This window comes from Xylocopa sonorina, chromosome 17 (genome assembly GCF_050948175.1).
Source record: "Xylocopa sonorina isolate GNS202 chromosome 17, iyXylSono1_principal, whole genome shotgun sequence".
Classification (NCBI taxonomy): domain Eukaryota; kingdom Metazoa; phylum Arthropoda; class Insecta; order Hymenoptera; family Apidae; genus Xylocopa; species Xylocopa sonorina.
In genome coordinates this window covers 1,398,131-1,418,093 of record NC_135209.1, presented here as the reverse complement: position 1 = coordinate 1,418,093, position 19,963 = coordinate 1,398,131, and the positions used below count along the sequence as shown (strand labels likewise).

At 44.3% G+C, this 19,963-nt stretch overlaps 3 protein-coding genes and 1 long non-coding RNA gene across 5 annotated transcripts in view; 3 read left to right on the top strand and 1 right to left on the bottom strand.

Moving 5' to 3' along the window:
- The window catches only part of Med27 (mediator complex subunit 27), a 419,500-nt gene that overhangs the window by 117,075 nt on the left and 282,462 nt on the right, over positions 1-19,963 (bottom strand). The window lies entirely within an intron of this gene.
- Axud1 (AXIN1 up-regulated 1) lies at positions 735-7,052 on the top strand. The gene is made up of 4 exons (XM_076908115.1): positions 735-2,687; positions 2,970-3,223; positions 3,586-4,002; positions 4,082-7,052. The coding sequence occupies exons 1-4, from the start codon at positions 749-751 to the stop codon at positions 5,072-5,074; spliced, it is 3,603 nt and encodes a 1,200-aa protein (XP_076764230.1). The 5' UTR covers positions 735-748; the 3' UTR covers positions 5,075-7,052.
- On the top strand, positions 7,651-8,390 carry LOC143431166 (uncharacterized). The gene is made up of 3 exons (XR_013102688.1): positions 7,651-7,731; positions 7,783-7,880; positions 8,251-8,390. It is a non-coding gene; the product is annotated as an uncharacterized LOC143431166 (long non-coding RNA).
- The window catches only part of Rgl (Ral guanine nucleotide dissociation stimulator-like), a 60,263-nt gene continuing 48,493 nt past the window's right edge, over positions 8,194-19,963 (top strand). For both annotated transcript variants that reach the window (XM_076908096.1, XM_076908095.1), the window contains exon 1: positions 8,194-8,481. In XM_076908096.1, coding sequence (XP_076764211.1) covers positions 8,452-8,481 — 30 coding nt within the window. In that variant the 5' untranslated portion in view covers positions 8,194-8,451. The remainder of the gene's footprint in view (positions 8,482-19,963) is intronic.

Below are 19,963 nucleotides of genomic sequence, written 5' to 3'. Positions count from 1 at the left end.
AGGCAGACAGAAACCTCCCCCTCCTTCCCACTGCACCCTGCCCCCCTCTCTCTCTCCTTTCCTGCCGGCTTTGAATCAATAATCTCCGGCCAGGATTATATGCAGAGGCCCTTTTTATATTCGTACCCCGTGATAAGAAATATATCGCAGGATTAGAGGACAGGGGACGCGCGTCTCGAGGAACCGCGTGCGGTTAATCCGTCGGTTACGTTTCGATTCTCGGTTCGAGGGGGGTCCGGCGGGCGGGACGACGGGTCGAGCCGGCGAGGAACGTTCGTTCTCGCGTCCACGCCTGATTTATTTCGTACACGTTCGTCGTCGTTCCGACGTGTCTTTCTCTCCCTTAACCGGTGCGCGGTATCGGCGCGCGGATTATTGATCCCTTCAATCCTCTTCAGCGTCCCGTTGCTTATGATATTCCGCGTAGAACTAAACTAGCCGACCGCGGGGGGTATGATTGCCACGGGAATTGATCGAGACCAGGGAAGTCCATTCGCGCGAATGACGCATCGATTAATTCCCACGGTGGCGTCTGCGAAGGGGACGAGAAACCTGGCACTTTTCAATTAGACAGAAAACCGAGGACGGGACGCACTCAACGACTTAAGATACGTTTCCTTTATCCTCTCGCTCTCGTGTCTGTGGAAACGTACGAAACGTTCGCAGCCACGAGTGATCGCTGCCCCCTGAGTGCGCACACGTTTTAACGCTCTCTGTTTCTTGTTCACCCGCAGATCGAACGCTCCAGATGGAATTGCCTTTGGCCCAGGATCGTCTTGTTGAGGCCCAAGGTTCTTCCACCTCGATAGAATCGTCGGGAACGGTGACTGCGTCAACAGCGTCACCAAGGACCACGACGAGGATCGCGTCCGCGGAGGCGGACAAGGGCAACAACGCCGATCTAGCGAGCAACTCGAAAGAAGAGCACGATGTCGCTCGACAGACGATCGACAATGAGGACTTGGTCGGTGTAGAATCGCGCGAGGGTCAAGCAGACTCGATCGAGATGGGTCTGAAGCTGGGCAGGACGACGAAAGAGGAGGAGAACGAGCTGACGGAGACGAGAACTGATGTACCCGTGGAATCAACCGAGGAAGGCTCCACCGAGACACCAGCGTCCACGTCCGTTCAGTGCGTCGAGAAACAGACGGAGGATTTGAAAGTGATCGTTGGTGGTGGTTTCGTCGCGTCGTCGCCGATATGCAGGAAGAGGCCAGCGAGCGATTTCCTGCCGATCGATGCGGAAATCAAGAGGATCGGCGTCGAGACGCCGGAGAACGAGACGAACCAAGTGAGGAGGATCTCGCCGGTGTTGGTCAGCCTTCGAGAGCGTACTCTTGGCGAGATATCGCTGTCCTCGAGCTCGTGCCTGTTCGACGACAACGCGAACGATCGACGCGTCACCAGGAGTAATCGGACACCCGATAATTCGTCGTCAGGTTGTAGGGTGACGATGAACGGTGGTCTGGAGGGTTCTAGCGAGATCAACCAGGGATCCGTGGAGCGCAGGGTCCGCGTGGAGGCGACGTTGCCTGACGCGAAGGACGCGGACGGGGACGTCGAGAGGGCGACGTGGGTCAGGAAGCTCGAGTACGAGGACGAGGATTCCTGTTGCTCGTTGTCGCGCGAGTCACCCGAGAGGAACCTCGGCAAGTGCAAGGAGCCGAAACAGTGCGAGGAGCCTGTCGATGTTTGCAGCGACGCGAGGAAACCCGCCAGCGAGTCAGTGATCCAGATGAGCAAAAACCCGAGCTTGTGGAACACGACGGTCCAATTGGATCGCATGGACACGTCGTCGTGGGAGCGTAAGGATAAGAAACGTCCGTGCGTAACGCCGAAGAAGAAGCAGAAGAAGAACGGGACGAGCGAGGCTGGCGGTAGCGGCACGCAGGAGTCGTGTTTCGTCCAGAGGTGCACTTACGAGACGAGGAGCACCGAGAAGACTGACACGGAGGACCACGCGGTTACCAGCCAAGTGGACTCTTCTATTTCCAGGCCGGAAACGGCGATCGCGAAACCGCAGTCGCCTTCTATTCACAATTTGAAGGAGTGCAAGGTGGTCCTGCAAAGGGTGACCTCGCCAAAGATGGGCAGGACGACGGTGCAGACGGTGCAGAAGTCGAAGAAAGAGGAAACTGCGCCCAGAGCGGTGATAGAGAAATTAGGGGTGGACGAGGAAGTGGTGTTCCACTCGCCGTTGCCATCCACGGACAGCTTGCAACCGTTGAACAACGTGGATTCGTCCGAGGCGACACCTAGCTCGCCGGAGACGCTGGAACCAGCCGCGGACGCTCCAGAAGGGATCGACACGGAGACGGAAACCGAGACTGGCTCGGACAGCTCTGAAATATCGTCCATGACGAACGTGCGGATACGCGGATGCGAGGACGACGCCGTTTCCGACCAAATATCGTGCCCGGAGAGCGAGTCCATGTGTTGCGTCGACATCAACCCGGAAATCGTGTCCAGGCTGGAACCGGAGAGGCCGGAAGCGTTCACAGAGGACTCAGCGGAGAGCCTCGCGTTAGCCACCGGTGCTCGCGACGAAGTTAGGTCGGATGGAAGCGATTCTGGGCTGGGTAGCGAGATCCCAAGCGACACTGGTCCCGCACCAGTACCGGAAAGCGATTCAGAGACTTCTTTCTTGGATAGGATACCGGATGATATTCTCTCCGACAAGGAAAAAAGTAAGAGCCACCTTACTGTTGTATCTTTTTATCTTTGAAACCCACTTTTCCGTCAAACGACATTTCTTTCGTCTTTTAATTGTTGTTAATTGCAAGACGGATGAGATTCTTAGTAATACAGCAGTGGTCGATATGTTAACAAAATATATGTTCGATTGGAAAGAAAGAGTAAAAAAATTCTTATGGGTCTTTTGATGCGATAAAAAAGCAAATGCGTTAACGTATCCCGTGAAACGGGAATGAAAACGATGGGAGATTACAAAGGATGACAATCTCTTTCAGCCGTGAATCAATTGGACACCTTTGTGCCGAACGTGGGTGTACCCGGTACACCGCAGGCGCCATTGACGAACTTTCCGAGTCCTCCGAAGAGCAATCTGAAACGAAGATTGACGGACTGCATGGAGGAGGCCCCGAGCCCAAAGAGGAGCAACACGCAAGAGGAGATCATGAAAAAGAAACGCAACATCCACTTCGACGCCGTCACCGTCTACTACTTCCCAAGGGCACAGGGCTTCACTTGTGTGCCTTCGCAGGTAAATAGTCTATTATCGTACAATTTCACTCCGTTACGCAAGTATTTTCAACAATGTATCATTATCCCGCTGTTTATAGCGCGTAGAGCGAGTCATCTAAGATTAGAACGCGCTAAATCTTCATTGTTGAAAAGGACGTAAGAAAGTCTGCAAGAATAGAGACATTCGTATCGAAAAGACTTTTTATATTTTCAAGTTCGGCTCAAATATCTTTTCTTTTCTGTGCAAATAAATTTGTCAGCGTGTAACACGCGTCCAGATGGTCTCTAAAGTTAAATGACTGTTAAATAGCGCTACTTATGCGTACTGTAACGTATAAGCACGTACAAATATGGTGTGCCAAATCGATTTATCCTTCCCAGGGTGGCAGCACTCTTGGTATGAGCGCGACGCATACTCACGCCGAACGGTTCTCGTTATCGGAGCACGCCGCCGAACAGAGGCGGATTCATCGCGCCAGACTAGCTCAATTGCGGTCCGAGCGTGCCGCAAATTGCGTAGCGGAAGCTGCCTCGAGCTCGGAGGATCCCAGCGACGATACGGACGAGGAGCAGAGCGATAACGAGGAGCTGGACATCGATAGTTATTACTTCCTGCAGCCGGTGCCTACGTGGCAAAGGCGAGCGTTGCTCAGAGCGGCGGGTGTGCGTAGAATAGACGCGATCGAGAAGGACGAGTGTCGTGACATCAGAGCCAGCAGAGAACACTGCGGTTGCGGGTGTAAGGGATACTGCGATCCGGAGAGCTGCCCTTGCAGTCGAGCTAACGTAAAGTGCCAGGTTAGTACCGATGCGGATAAACAATGTACGGATGTTTCTTATAGAACAAACGAGAAATGATGACGATTCGTGTCGATAGGTCGATCGAGCGGGTTTCCCTTGCGGATGCACCCGGGACGGTTGCGCGAACAGTTCAGGCAGGATCGAGTTCAATCCGGTACGCGTACGGACGCATTTCATTCACACGCTGATGCGATTAGAATTGGAGAAGAAGCAGCGGGAAGAGGAGGAGGGCGCTGATCACGACGCTTCCGACAATCAGAACGGCAGAAGCCCGTTGAGGGAGATCAATTTGGGCTCGGTGATAGAGAACCGTAGCCCGGAATCGTGTCTGAACGGCGGCGGTTTCACGACGCTGCACTATGAGAATCACGACGCCAGGGACGGCGGGACGAATTGCCAGCCGGAGGTGCCCGGTACGAGGGAGGACAGTCTGGATCTTTACGCGATCCGTGACGACTGTTATCCCAGCGAAGACACTGTCGATGGTACGCAGGGGCCTCAAAGAAAACTTCACCCAGAGTTTAGTCAAGCTTTTCAAACGTTCTCAGGCCAAACGGGTGCCGGTGTAAACTTTCAACAGCCTACTTATCAGGATTATCAGCCTTACGCTAACCTTCCTTCTACATCTAGGGTGCAATTTCAGCCGCAATTCCAAACGGTGCCAGGAAATCCAGGGTTCTCACACTACGCGCCTTACGGACAAGACAATGGATCAATACAGGGGAACTGCCAGGTCCATTCAGGACAACACTCTTCCAGCTACGAGGCTAGCTTCGCCCAAGACGAGACAACTGGATCGCAATACACGAATTTAAACTCGGTGCAGCCGATGAACACTGTCGTTCAACAGATGGGTCAATTGGAGCCGTTCTCCGAACTTTTGTCCGGTAGATACTCGTATTACGGCGAAATGGAGCCGCAGGCGCACAGTACTTATCACGGGAACGCAGCTAAGGTCGATATAGAGAAGAGCCAAGGTAACGAGCAACAGTCGGAGAGTACGGAAGAGTGCGACGAGAATTTCGGAGAGATCATTAAAAAGTCAATGGTCGAGACTGTATCTGCTTAGGTCAGAACTGTAGATACGATGAATTATCTATGCGCAAGCCTGTCGAAACGTCGTTTTTGACCGTAGCGAGTTTAGAACGGAAACCAGAGTTCGCGAGGATCCTCGCGAGCCAACAAAAAAAATACAGAAAGAACAAAACCCGGAACATAATGGAGTCCTATCTCCGTAAGAACATGTTGGAACTATGACCAGTTGTCCTTCCATGTGTTAGGTAAATCCGAGTAAATTGTTTATGTACGTGGTTTTCGAACAGAACGCAAATTGGTTTTTCTCGAAAATCACTCGCGGTTAACTACGCGTCCCGTGGATGTCGTTAGAAAAATTACGCGGCTCATGTGCGTCCGCCCGGGATGAAAATTTGAGACATTGTCCTTGTTTCTTTATAATAAGATTGTCGATTGTGTAATCGATCGCGCGAATAAGACGATGTACTCACTGAAAAGAAAAACAAGACAAAAAAAAATGAAAAAAAAGATGAAAAAAAAGATACAAAAAAATGTTGAAGAGAATCCGAGGCCGATAAGTAGGCGAAGGATTCTCGAGAGAGGGTCTTCGTCGAAAATCTCCACGAGCAGTCTCCTGAAAATAACAAGGACTCTGTAACGGAATTACATAAAAAATTCAACGAGGTTGTGACCAAGAAACAACATATGGGATCAGCTTAGATTGCAGTTTGTAATAACTTAACTTTAATACTTTAATCGTAGGATCGCGGGGTCTCGCGTCTTTTTTAAACGCGCGAAAGAGATAAAAAGAAGAGAAAAAAAGTAAACCAATTTTGAGATCCGTGCGACAGCGGCGATGGCGGAAAACTTTGTATTTATTGCGACAGCGGGATTGAAACCGGTGTTCGCTTTGCCGTGATTGGGAAGGGGAAGAAGGCACACACACGAAACACGAGACACGTTTATACACGAACACGAGAATGCGAGCGATTGTGATACTTGTGCATATTGAAAACGCAGTTTATCAGGATCGTAGGTTAAGAAAATAACATTATGGGACTTTTTTATGCCAGTTAGTAAAAAGATCGAGTTTGAATGGTTTTTCAATCAACAGAACGACGGTAAATAACGATAGAGAATAGATTTTTCCTCGTGTTGTATGAACACAATGAATGCACATACATCGCGGATACACACATATTTCCACTGCTAGAGGAATCATGGTTGGTTGGCATACCAAGCGCACGCTGTCTACAGAACACATAATCTTAATCCCTCGTTTCTCTTTTGTTTTTTCCTTCGTTGTTTTACGCGTAGCACCTTGAAATTGCAGCTCATTTTCTAAATATCGCGCACATTACTCAAATGTGAAACGAGGCGAGAGACATGTTCTTTTTAATTATACATTTTCGAATTCTATAGAGTCCTTGTGCCAGAACAATCAGTGGCTCGTTCTTTTTGTTTATTTATTCCGCGATCGCAATTTCAAGGTAGACGAGGAGAGATGAGAAAACATACCCGCGATAAGTTTGTTCTTTTTTTGGAAGAAAACTATACGATAAACAAAGTCTGATGGCGAATATGCCTTGTTCAGACGTTCTTTTGCACCCATTGTTATTCACCTTGTAGATTTTCAGACATAGACCTCTTTAGCATCCCGGGACGTTGATCGCTATATCCACGATTAATTGAAATATTACGCATAAGGAAACAATGATAACGACGATAGTATTAAATTTATACATACTTATTGGACGTGTCAATTCCCAAGCGCTGTTAACGATCTTCTATTTCCGTGTTTTACACTGTGTTCATCGTCGCTGATTGGTGCCTAAAATCGTTACGTTTGTTGTCAGTGTACAATGATAACGAAATCCCGCATTCGAAAATAGAAGAAACGAGAAGAACGTAGATCTGTCGTGTTGGCACGTTGCGAGGGACGTGACACCTCCTTATGACATAATTATACATATAAACTACACGTATGTAAGTAACTTTTAGAGTATTTGAGTAAAAAAAAGGCATACATAGTTGATAGTGTTTTATTAAATGTTGTGAAAAAGTCTTTTGTCTATCGTACAATGTGTTGTCTCATTATGTGTGCATCTTGCAACATTTCATTGATTCGTCCTTTTACATTCACGATACTTTATCCTTTTAAATCCTTCATTCGTTATGCGAAATTATTACGTTTACGGTCGTTCGTGAAATGCCCTCTTTCATGTCACTCCACGCTATGTATTACATCTTAATCCGCATTGCAATCCTTTCGAAATCGATCACTTTGGCTGTAATTGCCTGTATCCATAGAATATGTCGGAAATAACATTGCACAATGATATTTCCTCTACCTTCACCTCTCTCCTTCGTTTAATACTGCGATAATATGCAATCATTGAATATCTGTCCGAAAGAAACGGTAGATACTGCAAATTAGTATCCACCGCGTAAACTTTTACCTCCGCTAGTTTATGACAGCCGATTTAAATGTCCCGCTGCATCGTTATTCAAATCTGTTGCTGTGAAGCCAGATGCGCGCGCACGCGGCGAGCAACATGGCGCCCGTAGCGGGAATAGCGCGCGTCCAGCGGTGTCGTTTCCTCGTGGAATCGAGCGAATTTTAAGTCGCGCATGAAACAACTGGACAGTAAAACGATCGACTGCAGTGTCGAGCGAGACGATCGCGCGATCGAGACGTCCCTGCGCGAAGCAGTTCGATAGGAAACGGATTGTTTCTGGTCACCGTTCGTACGCGAGCAATAGTGGGGGCTGGCGGCGACGCGATGGAAGGGAAAGGCATTAGCAAGTTGTCGAGTTGAGTGCCGCTGGAAGTTAGCGCCTGCCCGTGAGCCTGTACGGAGGTTAGTTTATTTAGTGCGGCAAACTTTATTATACGTTTCTCCTCTTGCTTCCTGCTCGGTTGGTGTGACGCGAAAAAAAGGGGGCCCTGTCTCGATTCGAGTGGCGTGTTGTGCCGGGACACGTATCCGTGGCGTAATTCAAAAGTTCGCGACGCTTTCGTGAGAACGGCTAACACAACGGCGTGCTAGTGTCGTTGACGTTTCGTGTGTCAGTGTCCTTTCTCTCTTTCACTCGTCGTCTCTCTCTCTCTCTCTCTCTCACTCTTACCAGCGTTCGTCCTGTCCGAGACTCGATCCTTCTCCAACTCGTCCCTTCGACACCATATACATATATACATATACGCATTTACGTTAATCATTGTACTTCAAGCCGCGTCGTTGCTGCAATGCCAGATGACAGGTGTGAGACGTTGCCGCTGGTGTCTGCTAACGAGTCCTCCGAGTGTCCTGCGGATTTAGGATACGCCGCAGAATGACGAGAACAAGGTTGTTCTACCGGAAGGGCGGCGAAGAGGATCGAAGACGACGACCACGACGACGATCTCGAATTCCCTCGCGCTAGCGGTGGGCTATGAGCGCTGACAATGGGGACGACTCCTTGGTAATTATCATACCTTTCTCTTCTTTTTATTGCTCTCTCTTTGCCTCGTGTCTCTGTCCGACCCGTGTCCGTATTGCGAGCGACGAAACACGCAGGTTGACAGAGCCGCGGTTCTGCTCCGCGGAAATAATCGCGCATTCGAAAGCTCTATTTTTCTCTCCCTCTATCCTTCTCCCCCCCCCCTTCCTCCTCCATTTTGCTTTTTTTCTCTCCCCTTCTATTGTAACGCGGCCACAAAGAAAATACACCAGGCTAGGCGGGAATATTCGCACAGGGAATATATTTCACTTTCGTGGACGTAGTAAAACGAGCCGATCGCGTGTCGACGCAATTACGAAACGTCTGACAGAAGAAAACTTTGTTTATCGTTAATTGTTCGCGTAATAAATAAAGCAGGAAGCGGCGATGGTAGCGCTGTGCTTTGAAAGAGAAAGAGAACCGTTGCGGTGTCAGCGCGAATTGATTTCGATTCACCTTGTACCGTAACTAGCTTCGACTGTTTGACAATTTATCGACTATGCTGACTAATCGACCCACGTAGCATTCGAAACGTGAACACGTTGCGTTCAAATTCGGTACTTTCGACAGAACAATGTATTCACCGAACTCGATACTCTCTAGCGAACATTTCGATACTGGTTCGCCATCCGATCCTATGGTACAAAAGTCAGCCATCGCTATTTTATTACATCAGTACAGAAATACGAACTCGAGAGACGATCGAGAAAATGAATTCATACACCTTGTCCCTGTTGCATCGTTTCGCGGTGTTAATTGTTAACAACATACACGCTGTCACGTGCTGTTACAGCACGTGACCCCAATGGCCAGACTCATCTGTATCGAGTAAAAGTAATTTCTTGCCGCCAGTTATTTCCCATACGATTGTCGACGTTGTGAAACCCGCTGTAACGCTCGTTTCGTAAGTTCTGCCACTGGTTAGCCACGGGACAAAATGGAACGAGAGTGGAATGCAATTTTTCGGCCGTGGAACGTAGCCTGCAGCGAGTTATTGGTTTTTCTTTCCCGTTGCGATACAACACGAGTGTCTCGCGATGGCGCGTTTCGTTCACCTCTGCTAGTTGCTCGTCCCTGGTGAAACCAATCGTAATGCAGCGGACAACTTGTAATTCGTTGGGACACGTTCAATAACTCGGTGAGTCAATGAAACTTGCGCACGCCTCGCGCACGCGAAGGTATGCTTACTATCGAGGGGGTTGCCGTTCTGTTTATGTTAGAAATTAATCGGTCGACCGTATCACTCTCGTGCGTGTTACACATCCTCGATGGTTCGCGGGTTGTTGGAATGTTGAAATCAAGTTTTAGACCACTCGCTGGTGTTATTCATGTTTGTTTCATTTCTGTCATCGCCACTGCTCTAATTACGTATAGAGGAAAATATAATTGGAAACGCATATTTATTCTCATCATCGTTTTTATCGATCCTCATTAAAATACCGGATTTAATTACTTTCAGAGGTCGCAAGAGAGTGCAAACCGTTTTCTATATTTTTGTAAATTTAATTCTACTGAAGGATAAATATATATATGTATATATATATATATATATATATATATATATATATATATATATATATATATATATATATATCTTTCGTGGTTATCGTTTTCAATTGAAAAAATTTGTACTCATTACTAGTATTAGCAGATAATTATATTTTCTAATAAGCCACACGTTTCGGATGACAGTGCATACTACTATATTAAATACATTTGCATCTAATTAATCGATACGTACATGCTAGGATAAATATTATTCAATGATATGTCAATATGTTTTGCAATTACAAGTTACATCATTACTATAATATCAATTATCTCTCTAATAAATATTATTGTTTACGTTGTAGATAATAATTTGAATTCGAAAATCGAGAATCACTTCAAAGTGTCGGTTGGTTCCATCGTTTTCTATTGGTTGAAACCGTCTGGAAGGTAACTCGTTTCTTTTTCTCTTCTTTTCCAATTGGACACAGTCGACATCGACGTCGACTGCGTCGATCCCTCGGCGATCTCGCGTCGTCGTGCGTTCTGCCTGGCGCTATGAGAAAGGCAGGGCGGCATAACGCTTATGAGAATGCAAAGTAATACGTGTCAAGTCTAACGAGGCGCGTCGCGGAATGCAGGAGGCGAGGAAGAAGTGCGGGCTTCGCGTACGTAGGAACGCGTTCAACTATTTCGTACAGGTTGCTACAAAACACGCAGCGCTCGACGAATCTCGTCCTTCATTTTCGAATCAATTCCGCTGTTGATCGTTCATAAGGTTACTTCAATCGGAAATATTACATAAAATCCGAGGAGACGTAAATAAATCCAATACAAATTCATCTGCGATGAGGATCAGAATGAAACAACTGATTGGAGGGAGAAGTTAAAGAAGATTTGGGAAAACGAAAGTGACATGGAAGACAAATGCGTTGTTGACGTAGAAAGAGAAGAAGCTATTTTGTAAGACTGTTTTGAGTTCGGTAAAATAGAAACGGTTTCTAGAATATAATTTTAGAATGAAACACGTTTTCATAGAAACAGTTACATGTGCAGTTATTACGAAGAAATTGAACTGTGCATAATTTGTTCAGGTGCTATTTTATTCGTACAATTATTTCTTTCATGAACTATTTATAGAATTAAATAAAATAAAAATAAGTAGCTATTTATAGAATATAAAAAACTTTGTATACATATATGAACATTATTGTATTGAAAGAATATAAACCACGTGAGCAGTTGGTATTGGAAGAAACATTGCAACTTTAAAAGTGCGACTTGGATGAAGAATATTCGGAAAATTATGGCAGCATTTCGTATACAAGATTTTCCGCAGGATCGCTTAGAGCTGGAGCAAGTAGAACGTACCAAAAAATGTAGCTGACTCGGTAGAAGCCTCATATTTACCTTGGAAGAATACGACTTCGATATAACGCTGAAGAGTTTACGTAGAGACCCGCGGACTTAACGCAGAAGCACCCTTTTGTGCACTCTACATGGTGCTCCAAGAGATGTAACCTAGTTCAACACTCCTCGTACAACACAGTGGTTCGAAAATTGCACTCCGACGACATAGTCTGAAAGTTATAGCGACACGTGTACTTACAATACAAAGATCAATCTCATTTTATTTTTAAGGAGAATGTACGTGCAAACAAAAGAAGAAGGAAGTCAACGCTACGTCTACTAATTTATTTCTGAACATTTACACCTTAGATAAAAGACTCCATGAATGGATAGTATTGACATAGAGAAACAATTACCCGCGTCGATCTTTGTCTCCAAGTGATTCACCGTATCAACAAGTAGCCAGGTATACTACAAAAGCGTTCAAGTTCGTAGTACCGGAAGAAATCAAAGAAAAATTGGCTAGCTCTTATGCAGTAGCTATACATGTACGTATACAATGACCAAAGTCATCTCGACTTGGCTCGAGAGGAAAACATTTCTCGTAGATTTTGATTTCCGTCTTGGATCTCACGCTAGCATGTGAGAGGTGGAGGGCACATCCGTATTTCGACGGGCATATGCATTCTGCATGGGTCCGTGGTGATTGAACGACGCTGAGCCACGAGAGGCGTCTATTTCGGTGTCTATAAAGCAGCTCCATTGTCGGACGTGCATTGTTGGAAGATAGCCGTGGCTCTCCTTCGGGAAATACGGATTCGAGGGGGCAGGCAAGGGCCTCGCGCAAAGAAACCCGACTCGAACGATAAACGAGCCAGATCGGACGTGTTCGACGGATGCTGCGATGGATGCCAATGCCACGGGTACTGTTACTTCCAGTCATTCGACTCGAGGCGAAGAGAAAATCTAGCCTACGCTTCGACGAGAGGTGTTCCGATTCTTAAAACGTACGATCGGTACGATGAAACGTAGGATTGAATCGAAAGCATTATAATATCGCTGTTTAACGTTACAAAGCCTGAAGGATCTTCCTTTCCATAACAATTAAATCGTTCAAATTACGTTCCAAAATATGCGAAGGAATGTACTGTTTTTTTTCTTAATGAAAAGACAGACAATGGTATAATTCGCAACGCAAATGATACACGTACCTTTTTCAGAGCAAAGATTAAACCATCCGACAAGTATGATATGATATAATACACGATACAGTTGATAGCATCGAGAGTAGCGGTAAAAAAGCGGTAGTTGGTCGTTAAAGCGAACAATGGTTACGCGGAGGGACGAAAATTCAGTCCAAGGATCCCACGATTAAGCACAGTGGATCTCGTGGTAAACGTATCGGTTCAGTAGGTCGATCCCAGCCGCCGTGCTCTTCCCGCAAGGTGTACACATGAGATGGACTCTCTCGCGTGGTCGTCGTATCGATTTCAGGTTCGTGGAAAAAATGCGTGCCCGCGCGATGCACCTTTGCTGCTTTCACGTTTCCGTTCGGTCGACGAGGAGCGAAGGGAGCAGCTGAGGGCGCTAGAAATAAAGAGAGAGAGAGAGAGAGAGAGAGAGAGAGAGAGAGAGAGAGAGATGAAAGGAGACGGATTGCTGATTACTCTCGTGCTGAATTCTGAATGGACATCCGCCTTTCTCACGATCGAGCCACGCGCGTGAGAAGATCGATTCGCGCGAATCCGCGTGCTGGAGAACTGGAGCATCGCGGCGGTGCACGCGTATTTTTCGTCGCACGCCTCGAACGCTTTGCTTGGCCTTTGTCAATGTTGAAACACGCACGGTGCAAGCGTCCGATCGAGGATCGAGCCGCGAACCAGTCGCTCCTGCAGAGACTTTCCTTTCGAACGGAAACGATGCTTCGAGGATCGACGAGGATGCGTCGAGGATTGCGGATGAAACAGAGGATTCTGGGACAGCTGGATTTGTACAACTATCCGTGAAACACTGTTACACTCTGCCATTCGGTTTTTACTGTATTGTGTACATACGTATGGAATGATTTTGGGAGGGATGAGTCAGTTTGAAAAATTTCTTGGATCAAATTTTTATTTTTCTAAAAATTTTATATCATGCTCTTAAACTATCTTATGTTACTTATTATATATTACTTTTATTGTTTCGTATAATGTGTCTTATATTAACCTTTGGCATTCTAAATTTCTCAATTTTTGTTGCCAAACAACTTTCTACCACTTATAGTGTTTTATTTGAGATTTACTTTAAAGGGCAGTTCCTCGACTGCTACTTGTAAACCATTTCCTATACTGATTATATTAGATACATTTACACGATTATATCCTTCAACCCCTTATGAACCATACTGATTAATCTTGGGGTCTCATAAAAAAAAATAATAGAGAAATGAAAATTAACCGGAGACTTATTTCGCGTTTTAAACATTATATATTCCACATTTTTATTAAACCACATAATTTATTATAATTGATATTAATTACACTCTAAATTATTTTTCAATTTATTACTAACAACTTTTTACAATTTGAAGCGTTCTGTTTGAAGTCTATTTCAAAGGAGAATGTGCAATTTATATTTATGGAACTTACATTCGTTCTCTTTATTGTCGAGTCGCACTCGTCAGATGAATGCAAAGGGTTAAGTACTTCAAGGTGAACCATATTCCAAATGGAATTTAAAGTTCATCAAACATCAATGGGAGTAGGAAATACGTTTGTTCGCGGAATTAGAGAGCTAGAAAACGAAACTAGAACGAAGTACGACGTTTCTATCGTCAGGAAGTACTTCATACCATTTTAACGTGAATCGTTTCTGCAAGATCGCAGGTTTCGACGATTATTTCTTAATCGTATCAGAATATTAGATCCACTTGAGCCGTTTAACGCGATTTTTCCGTCCTGACGAAGGACACTCGACGAGCACGAAGGTTATAACATTTAAGCCACACGCTCGAATCGTGGCTGAGTCACGTAATTATTGTCCACGGTGAGATAGTTTCGTGCTCTTTCCTGCTTTTCGTGTAATTGCGCCAGGCGGGGGACTCGCGGAGGCGTGAACGGGTATGGACTCGGCAGGAAAATCGATTTGCGTTCGTGAAACTGTGTCAACCGTTAGAAAAGTAGAGATCGGTTCATCTGCTTTTTGCAATCTTCGATCGGAATTCCTCGCCACGATTTTAGTCCGACGAACAATAGAAGATACGTCCGCGAGCCTGTTACGTGACACCGATTCGTTGGAGAGAGAATAAGGGTGAAACGAAGGAGACTGAGAGATATGGTGTCCTATATTTAAGAGGCTCGTAACCGCAGAAGTCTAAACTCGTGGACATCGATCGTGGAAGCGGCCCCTTGCGGTCGATCGGTTTCTTATTGCCGTTACGAAACTGCTATCGGCTGCGAAAGTCAAACGTTTGTACAAATGGCGGCGGTTCGATTACGGTCGTTAAAAAAAAAAACGTCTCTCCCGCCAGTTTTGCGGAACTCGGCTGTCGGATATGCTCGTTACACGGCGACAACAAAGAACGTCGCGGTTGCAAAATTTACACGCGAATGCAAATTACTTTCTCTTCTTTCGTCCACCAGCGATCATTGCTTCGTTGGATTGGGAACAGTCATTCAGAATTTCAATACTCCATGAATATTCCTATATATGTTCTCGTATCTGTTTTAACGACTATCACCGTATCGTCCGCTTCGATTTTCGTTTGTAGTAATCGCAAAATATGGACGGTTCTCGTCCGTTCTGCAATTCAAATGTATGCACAGCACACCTTGAAAATGTTTGTCATTAGAAAGTGAATCCGCACATTTTTCCCTGGAAGTGGACGAGGTTGAATCGAATTAACAGCAGGTTCGTTGGCTCGCTTTATTTTCGTCTCAACGAATCGATATCGTCGTTTATCGTCGGAGATCTGGTCCGACTTTGATCTGGTTTAACTGTTTCGACAGATTCGACCTTGATCGCAATATCGTTTCCGCGAGGAACCGCGGGGGGACCAGACGTCGTCGCGTACTCGCGCGCGCGAGAACTTCTTTCAAGTGAAAACACCTGGCAGGCAACAAGACCTTCTGTCGCGATCGTTTTTCGTGAAAACGTGCCCCGTGGGCCGCGATACGTGGGACATGCACGCGTCTTCGTGACTCAACGACACCTACGTGAGCATGAAATCGCCTCAAGGTTCCACCGCGTGTTGCAATTCGACCGTGCGATTTCGCGTGCCCCACGATTCGTCGCTGAAGGAGAAATAGATAAGTGAGAGTACGAGGAGGATGCGAGTTCGATGGCATAAAAGGATAACGGAGTTTTAGCGCGACGATCGCGGTTTTTGTTAGCGCGAGGTACACTGTGGGTCGCCATTGTTGATTAGATTCTATGTCAGCGAACCTTTTCGAAAAGTAAATTTCGTGTAATTGCGCTAAGGTCAAATTTTGTTCATTAGTTCTTTTTAATACTAGCCAATGATTTGGAAACACTAAACATTTGTTAACAGAACAACTTGAAAGTTGACCCTTTTCTTTGGTTCTCACTCTTGAGAAGTTCTTTAAAAAGGTTTACATGCCCTTTTTGTGTTACAACTTTTACTTCTGCAAGTGAAAGAGCACTAAATAAAGGTGGACGTGGAAAGATTGATATCAATGGTGTAACACCATGAATTATCGCATCAGGTGGGACACTATACCCAGTGACGCCTCTGCATCGAGTATTCGAATGAACACGGGATAAAGAAAAGCGCGATAAAAAATCAGTTAGCCAGCTCGTCCACTTGGAAATATTTTTCCTTACAAAATCAACGTTAGATATTTATACTTTAATTTTTTATATTTCTCATTGCCTACTTTTTCTTTCACGATGTAAAAATTAACGCATACGTCATTTAAAAAGACTTACTGGGTCAGTGTCTGACTCGTGGTTCATAAGTTTGCCATTGTTGTTCCATGTTGTTAACACTAGGTTTATCAAGGAATCCTTTTGACCCTTCTGAGAAATCTTTTCGTTAATTTTCATTAAGAAAATTATTGCCGTATTTTCTGAGAATATTTTAATTAAGTTTTGCTTACATTTGTAAGACATATAATCACAAATCCAATCTCTAATCTAATTAAAATATTCTCATAAAATACAACAATAATTTTCTTGACGAAAATCAACGAAAAGTTTTCTCAGAGAGGTCGAAATGAAACTTAGCGTTAAATTGTACGAAGGAAATGGTCTCTGTTCGTTTTAATGACAGTTGACTACCACTGTTGGTGAACACGTGTTTTGTGCCGCTGGTTCTCGTGTGAAAGTGGAGAAAAGCTTTCGCGAGACCGATGACACAGCCGACGGCGATTGTACCGCGGTTAGATCCTGGTTATTTGGTTTAAATTCCGATCTGGTCTCTTCGAGTTCAAGTTCGAGGGTAATTAGCTGCGAATTATAATCAGTGGATTGACTAACCGTTTGTATGCAAATGTTTCGTCGTTTGATATTCGTGTGTGACTCGATCGGTTCGTGGACTGATTCTTTTTCCATTGACTAATATATTTGACAAATGGGCGATTTAATCAGGATAATTGTTTCATGTAGTAGAGAAATTCGTTTTATTTATTATACATTCGCGTTGGTGTTTAAGTTAATTATATTTTAGTAGAAAAAAATAGCCGATAACAAAAATGTATTTCATCAATTCTTAATAATAACGACGGAATTAACACGTATTATCTAATGTTATTGGTACGAAAATTATGTTGATTAGAGAATGCAATTCTTTTCGATTTTCTGCTCTTATTTCATTCAATACCATTTTTAAATTAGAAAACTAAAGTAAGGAACTGTTGTTGTCGATACATGGTGATTTCACTCATTCCACGAGTGCTCAATCGAGTTTAAGTCCGGAAGTTGCGGTAACTTAATGATACACCAAATAGAAATGACAATAAATAAAATGGTCAGTTTTTTACTTATCAGTATTTTAATTCCTTTTCGTCAGCATTTAAATATGAAGGGTCAGTATTCTTTGAAAATATGTGAAGCCCCTACTGTCAACTAAAGAAATACTAATTAGCCAAAATTACGACTTACAATGAGTATAATTGGATGGGTTTAATACCAAAAACGTCAGTATAAAAATACCAAATGATCAGTTTAGGTCAGAATAATTAGTTAAATTAATACACGAACAAAATAAAACAGAAAAAAACAGTATTAAATAACAAGTGCATATTCATATATTAAAATTGGTATTTGTTTAGTTGCCAGTGGGTGTTTCACACACTTTCAAAATATACTAAACCTTCGTATTTAAATACTGATCAAAAAACACAAGCTGATAAAAATAATTTCAAACACATAAAACGATTCTACAAACAATCGATATCGCGACCAAACTTTAAAAGTAAACAAATTTTTACGCTTCTAATACTAAACACCAACGAAAATAATAAATTTCCCAAAACTGGTTGCCACAAACTTATATCGCTAATTCGAGGATAAAAACGATAAAATTTGATGAAGCTGCCGCAATCAGAACAGAAATCGCAGAATTCGTGAATTCACATCAGCGACGACCTGGAATAAAATTTAAAATTACCTGATTCCATGTAAGCAGTCGCGAATGCGTTTTAATACCGATATATCGCGTTACAATTGCTCGTCCCGTTAGTTCGAGCCCTCGAAACGCTTGTGGAACCAGCAGCGACGATTATCGAGAAGAAATCGGCGTGAATTTCGCGCGAGAGCCAAACGGGGTTAACGAACATCGTTCTCGTCTAGGGCCTCGGTCGTATCGTCCTGTTCGGCTTTCTAGCCGGTCTGCGGTTATCGCGCGCGCGCGAACAGACGCACAGGAGGAAAGTAAACGACCTTAGGATCGTAATTGCTCGCGGAGGTTCGCGGAGAGATCCAAAACGGCGTGCGGCTATGAATAACGAGGTTGTTGCTCCAGTGCGGCTGCACCATCTCTGATTCATCGTTAGATTTTTCAGATTTCGGATGGAAACCGTGGACACACTTGGACGAGGGTATTTTCGAGGATTCGTAGTTGGTCGTCGCGTTTCGTTGGAACGGATGTTCGGTTAGGTTAGGTCAGGGGTTAACTTTGAACCTTTTGGTATCAGGATGTGATTTCTTGATTTTATAGATTTTTATTAGTCAGTGGCACTAATTATTTTATTAGCTATTTATATTAGTTATTTTTAATTAGTAATTTTTATTAGTAATAACAATATTATAATTAATAGTAGTAATTTTTATTAGTTTTTTTTTATTAGTAATTTTTATTAGTTATTTATTAGTTACTTATATTAGTTATGAGTATTTTTTATTAGTAATTTTTATTAGTTACTTACATTAGTTATTGGTTATTTTATATTAGTTTTTTATTAGTTATTTCATTAGTTATTTTATTAGCTATTTTATTATTAGTTAGTTTTAGGAGGAATTTTTTTCTAGAAGGCTAATTCCTAGGATATACTTTTGGAAATTATTGCCGTTTAATTAAGTATTGCTACAGAAATTTGATACTAAAAAATTAGTAAAATCTACGGTTGAAAATCTGGATACACGCGGACAATTTTTTTATCGTTATTGTAGATTTGAGATAGACGGTTCTTAAGGAAATTGTTTCCCGAAAGATTTCGTTTTACTTGTGCAGTGAACGCCCATAATGGGTCGTTTTTTTGCTCGCAGACCGTTCCAATCTCACGAGTCGAAGATGATGCGACAGAAAAGCTTCAATTCTCCGTCATCATCCTCTCTTAATCCATCTCTTGGACCAATACACCCTCGAACACTCAACAACGTTCACAAGTACAATATTAAATAACACGAATTGTAATTTCGAGGACCGCATCAGAGTGAAGGGTTGAAATATTCTCTTAATTAACCTCCCTAGGCTAATTACAGCAAGAATACCTCAATTTATGAAACATTTCCGCTTCGTTCAAATATTACAACAACAAACGCTTTCGAAGTAAAACATTGCAAACAGTTCAACATCTGCTACTCGCATCTAAATACTCTATGCCTACAGAGATGTTACGGTACGAAGCATTATCCTGACCATCGCTTGAAAACCATCGACGCGAGACAACTTTAAATAAAGCTAGCACGCTTTCGCTTCGCAAACATAAAAGGAACAACCGAAGCGAACAGTGTCGCTTTGGTGTCCCTCGAAAAGAACGAAAAAAAAAACGAATCCTTCGTCGCACAGTTACCCCATTTCGACCTACGAAAATGAGACGAGGAAGGCACGGTTCTCGGGTCGATTTCCACTGGCGTGGGGGCGGCTCGTTTCCCGGCGATTCCAGGGTTGGCGAGCGCCGGTATCGATTTTGCCTGCTGGGCCGTGCCCTCGTGTGCAGACTGACAGGAGTGGCCCCACTGCTGGAGTGCCTCGCGCGGGTTAACAAGATTTAGCGTTCGGTGAATTGCACGGCTAGGAACGTGAGACGGGAGACGGGGCGATATGCACCAGGTCACGTACACCGCGAACGCACCGCGGAAACGGGAAGTTCGCGTTTCGATCCGCGCTCTCCCGGTGGTCCACGGAACTGCAGCGGTCATCTCGAGGATTTCCTCGCGAAGAAACGACGGACGAGTAAATTTG

Coding starts and splice junctions, on each gene's coding strand:
- Axud1 (XM_076908115.1), top strand. CDS start 749: ATGGAATTGCCTTTGGCCCAGGATCGTCTTGTTGAGGCCCAAGGTTCT. Junction 2,688..2,969: donor TCTCTCCGACAAGGAAAAAA/GTAAGAGCCACC, acceptor AATCTCTTTCAG/CCGTGAATCAATTGGACACC. Junction 4,003..4,081: donor GAGCTAACGTAAAGTGCCAG/GTTAGTACCGAT, acceptor TCGTGTCGATAG/GTCGATCGAGCGGGTTTCCC.